Below are 13,963 nucleotides of genomic sequence, written 5' to 3' on the forward strand. Positions count from 1 at the left end.
ACTCTGCCATCGACTTCATCCAGCTGCTTTTTGCGATTGTAGTAATAACATGCATATGCACCGAGAGTCGGCTGTAGTAAAAATTGAATGGCTGTTCGAATGCATCACTTTTGGACACATGTTTTAATGCAAATACAGGTGATAAAGAAGACTTCCCCCTACGTGAAACTAGTAGCTGTGCACATTTTATTACCCGGTGGTGAGATTTATCGAAGGGTTGAATAGAGAAGTGAAGGAGCCACAGTGCATCAGCAGTCGCGATGCACTGTGGTTGTTTTTCTGTTAGTATATCAACAGAGTCTCGTGCTAAAGCTCAAGTTACTCAGTCAGTGAAAGTTGTGCAACGGAGACGTTCGCGGCAAAAAATTGGACCCCGCGAGATTTCAGCAGAGACACTTCCTATACATTGTGGGAGGGGAAAGGAGAGCAGCGTGGCTGCAGGGTTCAGTAGCGCTACAGCTACACAGCAACTCTGTGTGTGCACACAACGAAATGATCACACACAACCAAAATATGCTAATGACAAGATTGTTTTTAGACGAGAGTCCCTCTGCCTTTGTGCTCCACCCATACAATGGGAGATCAGGCAGCACAACCATTGGCCCTGTCTTACACACCACCCCACCCCCAAGAAGTCAGCCATGGGACAGGAGCACACACATGCTCAGGCTGCAGTGACAGCAAGAGACAGAAATGCTAACTTTGATGGGATGTTGATAGCATGTACTGTAATGTGTAAGAAATCTAGTAGTTCTGCATATCCGGGTCACGGTGGAGTAGTTTCAGAAGAAAAACATCATTACATATTTTCTCTACTTTACTTTCACTTAAGGACTTAATTAAGGCGCTGGTGCCAATCACATCTGACATCGGACGAAAGGCAGGGTACACCCTGGACAGTTCGCCAGTCCATCACATATAGACCACGTATAGAGACAAACAACCATCCACTCTCACTCTCACACATACAAACAATCTAGAGTGTCCAATTAGCCTAACCTCCAAATCTGCATGATTTTGGACTGTGGGAGGAAACTGGACAACTCGTAGCAAACCCACGCACACACGGGTAGAACATGCAAACTCCATGCAGAAAGGCTCTTGTTCCAACTGTGTCGTGAACCTGGGTCTTCTTGAGTTTATTAAGCACTCAAATATTTGGCACAAGTTTACAAGGGAATTAAATGTCCCTGTCACTTTGTTCTTGACACTGCAATAGTTGAGAGGTGGGATGGTTTAAGGTCATACAAATAATCAGATACTTGTGCTATAACAACAATTTGAATCTCATTTGGGTACACACACACACACACATGTCCACATGCTACTGTATATTGCACAGCCTTAAAACCTGGTGCAACTTGGGGTTTCAGTGTCTTGGCCAAGGATAAAACATGGACAGAATGAGCCAGGCATCACAAGGCCATTTTTCTGTTAGGATTACTCTCTCTACATACTCAGCCCAGAGGGCTAGTGCATTGTGTCTATTTTCTGAAGCCCGAGACATAAAATGATGCTGCTCCAGCTTTTTATGTATCCGCTAGTATAAGTTCTGAAAATGTGCAATATATTGCAATTTTGTTTGACATAGGTGAAAAAAAATTCTCTTAAGACATAAACAGGGATGCATTATTAATGATAATGTCTAAGATGATTGAATTATGAATCTTTAACACCATGAATGTGTTGTTTTCTTTCTTAGAGAGCTGCAATAATGGCAACCACAGTGGTTTTGAGTCCAGACTCCTCCCATGATAAGAGCAGCCGTTTTCACGTGCTGAAGTGGATCAACAACCTGCTGAAAACCGACTTCAAAGATGTGCGGGAAATGGGTTCAGGTGATTCACTAAAATAACTCAGCACATTGTAATCATGTCGATCTGCTGCAAGCCATGAATGTTAGAAGGTGTTATCGGTTGTGAATGTTTTGTAGGGAGAATTATTACAAGCAGGAACAGCAGACACTCAGACTTGTTAAAAACACAAATCCTGATGTTTGTATGCATTTAAATAAAGAGTGGGAGAAGCCTAGATCCGATCATATGCTGTCACAGGACACTTATTAATGCCAGATGTGAACCGTCAAATTTAAGGTGATCTGGTGGTAATCCGCTCACTGAGGATGGATGCAAATGCCAGGTCTGAAGGGGGGCCTTAAAGAGAAACAGCATCTTCTTGCCTCTATTTGCACACTTACTCAACTGTTTTGATGTATTTGTGATTATACAGGTGCTTGTCAATGCCAGATCATGGATTGGGTTGCTCCCGGCTCTGTGGACATGACCAAAGTGAAGTTTAATGCACAGAGGGACGATGAAGCTAAGCACAACTTTAGTCTCCTCCAAGAGGCTTTCGACAAGAACGGAATCACACGGGTACGTACATGTGTACATACCTTAACATGACCTGTGGAAATGGAGAATGGGAGATTTTCCCAATATACTTTTCAAAAGCTTATTTACAAGGACAAAGTTTTTAAATATTTTATATATAGTGAAACATCAGCAAATCAAAAATATTGAGCCAATTGCAGTGACCACTTGGAGTCTCACTTATGACTTGAGAAAGTCAAGGCTGTCACAATTCTAGAGTAAAACAACCAAACCCGTACATTTTAATTTTTACATGTCTGTGGCTTTGTATTTAGTGATAATTTTTCGCTGTGAAAATATGCAGAATCACTGACTAAAGGTGAACCCTTTGCCATGAAAATACATCTGCTTTCTAGTATAGGTGTATTTTTCCCAAGTATTGATATCCCTTTTCATCAAAACTACATTTCTATCCCTGTCGTTCAATATATAAGTGTGCCTGTCTTCTTTATCCTGATGTAGACCATTCCAGTTGAGAAGCTCCTGGAGGGAGATTTAAAAAGCAACTTTGAGATCATGAAGTGGTTTAAAGCTTTATACATCGCAAATGTGAAAAGCGAAGAATACGACCCTGTGAAAGCCCGGAACGGCCATGATATCACCCCTGTTGTGCCTTCAGAGTCACGTAAATATAGCTTTGTGTTTTCTTTCACTTTGACAGTAAAATAAGACGTGTGTTTCGATCATCACCTGTGTGCATGCGCATTAATTCGTCTTTCTTTTACTTTGTCAGGACGCTCTAATTTGGACTCAGACATGGAAGAGAGCGGCACCGATAAAATGAAATTCCCCTTTATTGACAATTGGAAGTCTATTTATGAATGGGTTGAACGTAGTAATCTTGGAGATCATTATACCTACTGCAGAATTTGTTCCAGAAACCTTTCCACATTTCATAAAGGCCATATTGAACTTCAACGCCACGAGAAGACGAACAAACACAAGAAAGAGATTTACAAGATTGCCCGGAGCAATGGACGCGGGCAAAGCCAATGCCCTGAATTGTTGCCTAAGCCCTGCAGTGATGCAGCTATCCAATTTATTCACAGACACTTTAAAAAAGCCTCTGACGAAGGAATCCAGGAGTCTATACATTTTGCACGCCACAAGCTGGGGCTGCAGTACCCCAAAGATATCACATCAATTTGCCAGCACACTCCTTACTGTGTTTACATTTATGGAGGGGTAACAGATGGAAAGGAGGACACCGTCTCCGTGGTCCTTGTTGGGTTTTTTGATATTGATGCCTGCACGCACTGCATCCGGTTTCTGGATGCTCTTCAGTCAAAGGATGATGCAGGAGATGAAAGAGCGACACTGGTGTCGGAGACCTTGAAGAAATTTGGTTTACCAACAGAGAACATGGTCGCTGTTTACCTGGATGGTAATGGTGTTGCCTCAGAGCAGATCTGCTCACACCTCAGGGAGGTCAACTCAAACACATTAGACCTGGGAGGGCTGTACAGCATCTGTGATGCTGCCTGTCATGTCGGGGTAAAGCAGCTCTCCAATCAGGTTCAAGAACTATTGACAGGCATTCACTCCCACTACTCTGCCTGTTCTGCAAAAGACGACAAACTCCAGGCTCTTTTTGGCTCAGATATCACTGTGGACAGTCAATCATGTATCAACACTAGCTGCCTCAACTTTTGCCTTTTAGTCTCAAAAATGTTGGCAAAATGGACAGATCTTGTATCGTACTTCAGCTCTTGTGACGAGGACAATGACAAAGCCAAATCAATCTGCTCCCAGCTGCAAGATCCCAAACTGAGGGCAACATTCATGTTCCTGGAGCAGGCCTTAAAGCCACTGCACAGTTTTCAGATGCATCTGCAAACACCAGAGGGAGGTTCTCGAGCTAATTTGCCAGTCATCCTGGAAAAAGCCAGCAACTTGCTGAGTACCTACACCTCCTACTTCCTTGATCCTCAAGCTGTTGTTTGTCTCCAAACAGAAAGTGATGTCAAAGTCCTTAAGAACAGCAAATTCCACCTGACAAGCCCCGAGCTCAGTGTGGGTGGGAAAGCCGTGGAAGATTTCCTGAATGAATCTGTGGCTGCAGACGTACTGCCTCTGTTAAAAGAGGAGATAGTGTCCTTCTACATCGCAGTGACAGATTGCATTTTAACGAAGCTGCCTTTAAATGATGGATTGCTAAGGAGCATGGCTTTGCTCCTGAACCCACAAAGTAGTAAAAAAGTGACAACAAAAGCTGTCGAAGAGCTTGGAAGCAAGCTCGGAATCTGTATTTCCCCCAAAGATGTCACCCAGCTCCGCAAAGAACTCCTGAAGTATCAGCTGGCCGAAGAAGGAGAGAATAACCACTTAGCTGATGTTTCACTGGAGAAACACTGGGCCAGTGTACTGAGGGACACCGAGCTGAACATGTTCAGAAAGCTTCTTTTGGCACTATTGTCTCTACCATGTCCACCACTTGATAGTCAGCATGTTTTTACTCAGGTAAGAAGAAAAAAAAAACCCTGAACTAACATCGTTTATCTGTTGTGTGAAGCTTTTGTGCGTTCAATACATGTTGTGCATCTTGTATATTATGTCTCAGGCTTTAGAGAATGGAGACACTGCACTGGACTCTATGAGTGAAGGCTGTAGAGAAAGTGACTCTGCAACTGACGACTTAGCTCAAAATAGTGGTAAGAGGAAAGATTTTAACTTAATAATTGGATAAATAAAACACTTTTAATGAAACATTGACAACGGGTTGTGTGATGTACATGAAAACTGAGAAAAGCCACTATATTTAGTACAATACTTTTTTTCCCCTAGATGAGTTTGGCCGTAGTAAGAGATTGATGCAATGTGAAGTCCGCCTTACAAAGATAAATCGTAAGAATACACTTTTTTACTTTAATTTTGAAGTGTAATTTGACTTTTCTGTAAGTTCTTTTTTATTTAAGATAATCTGAATGTCTGTCATTAGCCAGTTTCTTAAGTGTTATCACGCCAGAACACTGAATGAATCTATAACAAACTGTACAACACTATGTGCTTCCTTTCAAAGAGCTGAAGAATGAACATGATTTTTCACCTGGAAATAATGGCGTCCTAGAGGTAACAGATTTTTCCTTCTACTGCATCTACATTGAAAAGGGTTTATGAAGTAACAACTGACAATTCACAAAATTAATTTTTTGTCAGCTTGACTTCATAATTAAAACCACAACAACACAGAAACACATTTTGCTTCGTTTACATCTCTTGTGTTGTTTTGTTTTTATCTTTTTAATCCACATGGTGAACATAATCACTGGTATGATGGAGTGTGGTTTAAAGGTGTGCGTTACACTTGCACGTGCATGATATTTGAGTGTGTAATGAGTGTGTTGTCTCTCAGGGGACCTGTAGGGGAGGTTTTGGTTGGGAGAGCAGCTTGCGCCAGAAGCCACAGGCCCGTACAGTGTTTCAGGCTGGTGCTAACTCCTGGGCCGAACCTGTAGGTGTTGATAAGGAAAGCAAAAAGGGTCTGGAGTCCCATGATGAGGTGGTAGGTATACTGAAGTATACTACCAGATTACCCATAACAAGCCTCTTCGCCCTCTGAAACTCTACTTACAAATGCAGTGTGTAAAACACCCTCTCCTCACTCTTCTCTCACAAGTGTGTCAGAGTACCAACATAGCCTTTAGTTAGCATCCAAACTCAAAAGATGTTTAGCTTGTCCATTGTGAGCTACTGTAAACACACAGTGGTCCAAAATGGTGGCCTCTGTGGAGCTGACCCGACTCCTGATATACACTACCGTTCAAAAGTTTGAGGTCACCTATACAATTTTTTTTGTGTTTACCATTAAAAGTCACACTTTTATTCACCAAAAGAGTTGCAAAATGAATATAAAATATAGTCAAGACATTGACAAGATTAGAAATAATGATTTTTATTTAAAATAATAATTTTGCCCTTTCATTTCAGCTGTGCTAACATCATTGCACAAGGGTTTTTAATGGTTTTCTAATAATCCAATAACCTTCTAACGTGATTAGCAAACACAATGTACCATTAGAACACTGGAAATGGGCCTCTATACACCTATGTACATATTCCATTAAAAACCGTTAAGAAGACGTTTGCAGCTAGAATAGTCATTTACCACATTAACAATGTATAGAGTCTATTTCTGATTCATTTAATGTTATATTCATTGAAAAGAAGTGCTTTTCCTTCAAAAATAAGGAAATTTCTAAGTGACCCCAAACTTTTGAACGGTAGTGTAAATGGAAACTACACTTATGTAATTATAACAGGTCATCACCTAAATTCCTCTGAACTGACTAATTATCTGACATTGTTCTTTCAGCCAGAACTTACATCTCCATCCAATAAATCCACACCAAGAGCACGAAAGAAACACGCCTACCAGGTAAAAACAGAAATCAAACATCTATCTATCCTTTGAAGTTTGCTCAAACATGATTGACAAGAGCAGAAAAATATACTGCTTTTAAGATGAAAACACAGTTTGAATGACTGCTTTTCTCCTTGTGTTTGACGTGTGCAGGATGGGAAAGGCTTTCTGTCACGAGAGCTGGTGTGGGGCAAAGTGAAGGGCTTTTCCTGGTGGCCTGGGATGGTGATGCCCTGGAAAACTAAGTCCTCTCCCCCGGGCATGAGGAAAGTGGAGTGGTTTGGAGACGGGATGTTCTCCGAGGTTAGAGGCGCAGCGTTGTTTCTGGTGCTTGAGCTGCAGAAGCACCCGAGCTGAATTTTAACCTCACAATTGCTTCGTGTTGCAGATTTACACGGAGGGTTTACAGCCGTTCAGCGCTTTCACCAAGTGCTTCTGCAAGAATTCCTTTACCAGCTTGCCCGTCTACAAAGAAGCCATCTACCAAATTATCGAGGTAAGTGAACAAAATATTTTCTAATATTTTTTAGAGCCATTGCAAGTTTAATATCAAACTTTATTCCTTTACCCACTCGATGTAAAGTGGAAAACGCCCGTGTTGTGTGGCTTGTACATCTACCACTTCCTTTCTTCTACTGAGGTTAGAATGTATACTGTCAGTCACAGTCAACTGGTCTCACCTGTAATCTGCAGTTGGCAGCTGAGCGATGCGGGAAGTCTTTTGCCGAGTCAGAAGGAAATAAAGAAAAAGAGCTGAAAATGATGGTGGACTGGGCTTCTGAAGGATTTCTGCCCGCAGGACCGGACGGACTCCTGCCTCCTGGTACGTGCACGGTAACATGTCAAAAACACAAAATGACATCAATGTTTATCCCTAAATTATTTAAGAACTGTCTTGAATCCTTCAGGAGAAGTAGATTTATAAATAGATGCAGCACCAACAGTATTTTTTATGTGATTTCCAGGCTGAAAATAATAATAGTTATATTTTAGTAAAAGGAGAAGTAGCAGAAATAGCATATTATTTTCAGTAATGTTCATGGTTATGATGGGTTAGTATTACTTTAGGCATCAGATTAAAGGTTGTGGGGCGCTGGTGCCATGAAAATGTTGTTTTCACATTTTCAATTGCTATTATGAAGCTATTGCTCGATGTATAGACTATACTATAGATGATATTACCATAATATCACGTCTTAAAAACATGAAATTTGTCTTTATTCTATCTTTGTCTCCCCCTTGAAGACTCTGCTTCACATACCACTTCCTCTGAATCTGCCCTCTCTGACTACCAGCCTCCAGCAAAAAGGAAATATGTCTTAAAAAATAAGGCAACTGCAGCCGCTATAATCTACAACAGAGGTATTTATTATTGTCGTGTACAGACATGAGAACAAACCCAGGAGAATCACAGGAGGTTTTATAATCACACTTTGTTCCTTTTTGTGATTTCTATTTTCAGAGTCAATTGTAGACGCCGTCAAAGTAAAGGGCAAAAAAATTACAGGTAAGTTTTATGAGAGTGTAAAAGTTTGTGTTTCAAAGTAATAATGATTTAAACGCAGAAAGTCTAAAGGCAGTGGTTTGGCATTTCAGATGTGTGCTTGTCTTGTGGATCATTTGAGATTGAAGCGCAGCATCCACTGTTTGAAGGTGGTCTTTGTCAAAAATGCAAGGTAAACTAACAATCATCTACATCTCCTGTCTACATCAGTGTGGTCTGCTTAACTTCATTCCACAGCCCAGTTTGTAAATGTATAACCTCCATTTGAAACGCAGCTGCCATTAACATGCCAAACGCTGCACAACGACATTGTCACCGTTTGTAGGAGAACTTCATAGAAACACTGTACCGCTACGACGAAGACGGCTACCAGTCGTACTGCACCGTGTGCTGTGCTGGATCAGAGGTCATTCTGTGTGGCAACGCCAGCTGCTGCAGGTAAATAGTGCTGGGGGGGGTTATTTCTCAAATATCAGAATGTTTTCAATTAGTGTTCACACTCATGGAAACCTCTTTCTCATTTACTGTATGTGCTTGTGTGTCCTCCGTTTCTCTCTAGGTGTTTCTGTAAGGACTGTCTGGAAATCCTGGTGGGCCCTGGAACCTTTGACACGCTGAAAGATGTCGATCCCTGGAGCTGCTACATGTGCAAGCCATCACAGTGTGGAGGGAACCTCAAGCTCAGGCCGGACTGGAGCGTTAAAGTTCAAGACTTCTTTGTCAACAACAGCGCCATGGAGTTTGTATGTACCACACTCGCCTCTCAGTACACACTTCACATACACAACAGTTCAGGATTAATTATTAAATACACATTTGCAAACTTAAATCTTCAGACACTAATCTACAGAAATCTACGCGACACCAGAGTCCGGGCACGGTTTACCAGTTAGCTCCGTTAGCTGCATTAGCTCCTTTTAGCGCCGTTAGCTGTTATTCAAAAACGTCTTATTGTGCAGCAGGTGTTGATCAATAATGCTATCAAAAAGATCCTGCATACTGTATCTTTAAAGATGGTGCAGTCCAATTTAAAGTCTGGAAACCCTCTACTAAATATTTCATGGTCGTTTGAAGCTTGAGTATAAAATATAAAACTTAAAACACTTGTAATAACTGTCCATCTGTATTACCCGCCTTGCCCACCAGGGGTCTACGTCCTACAATTCTGACTGATAAATAAGTAATATAGACAATAAAGCAGTGATGAGATGAACATATCAGCATCCAGAAAAATAAATGCAATTCTCTAACAACCTTTTATTTCTGTGTAAGATAGAAAATGTTATATGTATGTGTTTACATCTACATCAACGTCTAAATGCACGTCTGTGCTCAATAAAATGTGTTTGAATAACTGAATGGCACAGTGTTGCTGAAAGCTGTCCGTTATCTTTCATCACAGGAGCCTCACAGAGTTTATCCCTCCATCCCTGCTGATCAACGCAGACCAATCAAGGTGCTCTCACTTTTTGATGGCATTGCAACAGGTTGGTTCATCGTGTTTTTTTCTTTTAGTCATGAAAATACAGGCCAAACTCGTCTAATTTGCTACTCTGGTCATGCTTTTTTGTGTACAATATAGAGTAGATTTGGTATAATGTGAAAATGGTCAAAAAAGAGTTTAAAATATGTGAATGCTTTTCAACCCTGGCTTTAACGTCTATGACATCACTACAGGATACCTGGTGCTCAGAGACCTGGGCATCACGTTGGCGCGATACGTCGCCTCTGAGATTTGTGACGACTCGATTGCCGTCGGCATGATCAAGCACGAGGGGAAGATCGAATATGTCAACGATGTTCGTACCATCACCAGGAAACACGTGAGTACAAGCTTCAGCAAGAGTGCTCGCTTTCTGTTCCTGCCACGTAAACTGCACAAACCCAAAAATCATTTGTATTGTGCTTTTAAAACTGTAGCTCTACATGACTCTCACTTGGCACTTTTCCATTATTCAGTTCGAGCACTACTCGGCTCTACTATACTTGGTTTGGTATCAGTAACATCGTTTTTTCTTACTATAGTACCTCCTCAACGTGGATGGACGTTGTTTTACAGGTGACACAAACTCACAAACTAGTGACAACGAGCAAAGCAGTTGTTTTCGGTGTATTGAATCATTACAATCAGTTAATTGAAAAGATCAGTTCCATACTTCCTGCATGACCGGAGCGCATGCTCACCTGACACAGTCGCTGAACGGAAATACAGCTTAACAGGTTGTGATTTGACTCACGATTGCCAGCTTTTGACAGTGCTATTGCTAAATACTGGAAATGTCCCAGCTAAATGTTGAAGATTAACGCATGTTTTCTGGATTTTAAAGTCTTTGACTGATCTACAGTTCAACACAGTTAAGTTAAGTAAGCTCAGCTCACTTTGAACCTTGCAAGAACAGGTACTAAAACGCTTCTTGCCCTTGTCTGCCCCTGAGCTGCCACTGTATACACACAAACCCATCTTCTGCTAAGTCTGATAGTTTTGCTTGACAGAGCCTGCTTTGACACATCATACTAATAGTGACATCGTTTCAGTTCATGACAGCCAAACCAAAGCAGGCTAATAACAACAGAAACCACCAAAAGTTGCACACTCTAGCTTCTGAAATGTTTACTATGTCAAGTGAGGAGAATGTGTATAAAAGCATGACCTGACCTGAAGCTCTGTGTGTTGCAGCTGGCTGAATGGGGTCCATTTGACCTTCTGATTGGAGGCAGTCCATGTAACGACCTGTCCATGGTCAACCCTCTACGGAAAGGATTATTTGGTATGTAGCTTACAAACTCACAGGTTATTAACACAACATCAACATCATCTACCTTTTTTTTTTTTTTTAACACCTCTGCTCTGTCCGTCCTGTAGAGGGCACCGGAAGGCTCTTTTTTGAGTTCTACCGCATTCTGACCATGCTGAAGCCCAAGGAGGACGACGACCGTCCGTTCTTCTGGTTGTTTGAGAACGTGGTTTTCATGAGTGGCAACGACAAATCAGACATCTGCAGGTTCCTTGAGGTGATTACATTTGATAATTGGTATTTAAAAAAAAATCCCATCAGCCACTTGGCAGGAATCAGGCTGTGACTTATCTGAGTCTTCCTTATGTGTTTTTCTTTTACAGTGTAACCCGATTCTCATCGATGCTGTGAAAGTCAGTCCTGCTCACAGAGCACGCTACTTCTGGGGAAATCTCCCTGGCATGAACAGGTGCATACTAATACACAATCATATTTCTTTCTTAGACAAAACACCAAAACTAGAACATGTTTTAGTTTTTTAAAATGTCTCTTTGCATTTCTCTATATAGGCCTCTCGCCACATCGCTTGATGATAAAGTAGCTCTCCAGGATTGTTTGGAGGTCGGTCGCAGTGCAAAAGTAAGTGTTTAGTCTGATGTGGTCGTCACCCATAAGAACCTGACCTCCTGTTTCGAGGCCGTCATCTAGCAACCAGTCTCCTATTGGACGTGACCAGCTGTCAATCACACTGGCGTCCACTCATATTTGTCATACTTTATGGTCAATTTTTCTCTAAATGGGGACATTATTTACAAAACTGACATCATGTTCCATTGAAGAAGAGCTGAAACTAGCAATTGAGACCATTAAGTCCTCGGTAAAATAGTTATTTTTCCCAATTGACTTTTTTTAACCAGTGGAGTTGACCCCTGAAGACTATGTCTATTTTTATTCCTATATTATGGTCTATGGTTGATACACAAGTGTGTGTTTAGACTTATATTCATCTAAATTAAAATCCTGAGAAAAGACTGCATAAGTATCTCATTATATATGATTCTTAAAACTGTAAACTTCTGTTCCTACAGTTTGATAAAGTCCGCACCATCACGACAAAGTCAAACTCCATAAGGCAGGGGAAAAGTGGGCCGCTACCCGTCGCCATGAATGGCAAGGAGGACTATTTGTGGTGCACAGAACTGGAGCAGTAAGTATTTCCATTATTACCATGTTTTTCATGCAACAGAAAAGAAACCTGTATTTTCCACTTTCTACAAAGTCTCTACCTTCACTTTGGTCTTTTTCTGAACAAAACATCAAACGCTGTCTGTATCTCAGCAACACTCTGCTGCAGCTCCCTCAGACTGTGTCTCACACCGACTCTGTCGCAGTAATTCATCTGCCAGAGAAGACTGGGTATAGGCACTGAATCTCCCCATTCAATTCCATATTGGTTCATTTATTTATTTAGAGACATTCTTAGTTACCATAACCATACCAATTTGTTATTTTGACAAAAATAATGCTGCAGATTGTGCTAAAATGTGGTTTTCGAAGCGCATCAAAATAGTTTAAAGCTCCTTTATGACCACAGTGTGTACAGATGATACAGAAAATGGCTTATATTCAGATGAAAAATATGGATCAGAAAATTGTCTTTTTTTTAAACCCAGTCTTGCTGCCAAAACTTTAAAACTGCGAGTGAACCTAATTTTGACATAACGCCACATTGGGCTGAAACTTAATCGATTACGAAAAAAATTGTTAGTTGCAGCTCTAACGCCACAGCGCTTTCACACTAAAACCAGAGTGAAGCCACTTAAAAAGGTGATTGACAATTGAAAACTCCACCATAGCTCTTTAGAGAGAATGTATGGTGGTTACTGTTTTGCTTTTTACTTTGGTCTTTGTTTAAATCAGTTGTTTTGATGATTCGATAAATGATATCGAGCACTGTCCCATGTTTTAAATATTAATGCTTAAAGCTAACTGCTGATGGAAGGAGAAATCAGAGTGTTCGCCCACTGATGCTGACTGGAGCTGGAGCCGATAAAAAAAGTCATTAGGCTTGAACGTGAATGCTGATTAAACACATTCCCACTGGAGGAAAAACCTGTTAAAACTCACAGGTTTAGAAAAAAACCAGAAAAAAACAGTGGAATTGGAGTCCTGCTGTTGTGGCAGATGTTTTGTAACTGACGCACTTTCCTCTGCTGTTGAATCTTCTAGGATCTTTGGCTTCCCCAAACATTACACAGATGTGAACAACATGGGTCGCATGCAGAGGCAGAAAGTCTTGGGCCGCTCCTGGAGTGTCCCCGTCATCCGTCACCTTTTCGCTCCACTGAAGGATTATTTTAAATGTGAATAACGGCCCTGACGAGGACGCCGACGTCAGAGCAGCAGCGGTAAAAACCCACTGCCTTATCCTGCGTTATGTTACGTGGCTCCAACTTTTCAAATGGTCCAGTCTTTCCCGCGAAAGACTTAATATAACATTGACTTTATTGTCTTTAGAAATGTTTTGCTAATGCGTTCTTTTAATCCTGTGACTTGTCACTCATCCACTCTCACCAGCAGGCACAGACACTTTTGGTCAGTAGTGCTGTGATCAAACAGGAAGTGTTGCTCAGAACGAGGGCTTGTTATTTTATATCTCAGCGTTAAAAACCTGACAACAACTTTTCCCGACACTGACGTCACAAGTGACGAAGCTGCAGTGGAGACGTTTATAGAAAAGGGTAGAATCACTCGGATGCCATAAAACGAAAATTTTTCCACATGCTCATGGTCTTTTAACAAACAGTCAGCCTCATAAATGGCAATTACAGCTGCATAAGTACATTCAGATGGACGTTGACGCAGCTACAATCAGTATTTCTCACATTAACAGAGGCTCAGAAATAGTAATACAACTGTAAAAGTGGGTGCTTTTATTGTCAAACTTGCAGCAAGTTTTTTTACCTGAATCTTTTAGCTCTTTGTTTTTTGT

At 41.1% G+C, this 13,963-nt stretch overlaps 1 protein-coding gene across 1 annotated transcript; it reads left to right on the forward strand.

The window, feature by feature from the left end:
* Window positions 1–1,714: 1,714 nt before the first annotated feature.
* Window positions 1,715–13,342, forward strand: dnmt3ba (DNA (cytosine-5-)-methyltransferase 3 beta, duplicate a; the record flags this gene model as incomplete). The annotated part of the gene is made up of 24 exons (XM_083895564.1): window positions 1,715–1,838; window positions 2,230–2,375; window positions 2,835–2,997; window positions 3,106–4,832; window positions 4,933–5,023; window positions 5,392–5,441; window positions 5,725–5,874; window positions 6,685–6,747; window positions 6,886–7,035; window positions 7,121–7,228; window positions 7,426–7,555; window positions 7,978–8,094; window positions 8,195–8,239; window positions 8,329–8,408; window positions 8,562–8,674; window positions 8,796–8,979; window positions 9,639–9,723; window positions 9,914–10,059; window positions 10,914–11,004; window positions 11,100–11,248; window positions 11,355–11,440; window positions 11,541–11,610; window positions 12,060–12,178; window positions 13,201–13,342. 24 exons carry the CDS (start codon window positions 1,715–1,717, stop codon window positions 13,340–13,342), a joined length of 4,329 nt encoding a protein of 1,442 aa, XP_083751690.1.
* Window positions 13,343–13,963: the final 621 nt, after the last annotated feature.

Source organism: Microchirus variegatus, assembly GCF_963457635.1.
Source record: "Microchirus variegatus genome assembly, chromosome: 9".
In the NCBI taxonomy this organism is placed as follows: Eukaryota; Metazoa; Chordata; class Actinopteri; order Pleuronectiformes; family Soleidae; genus Microchirus; species Microchirus variegatus.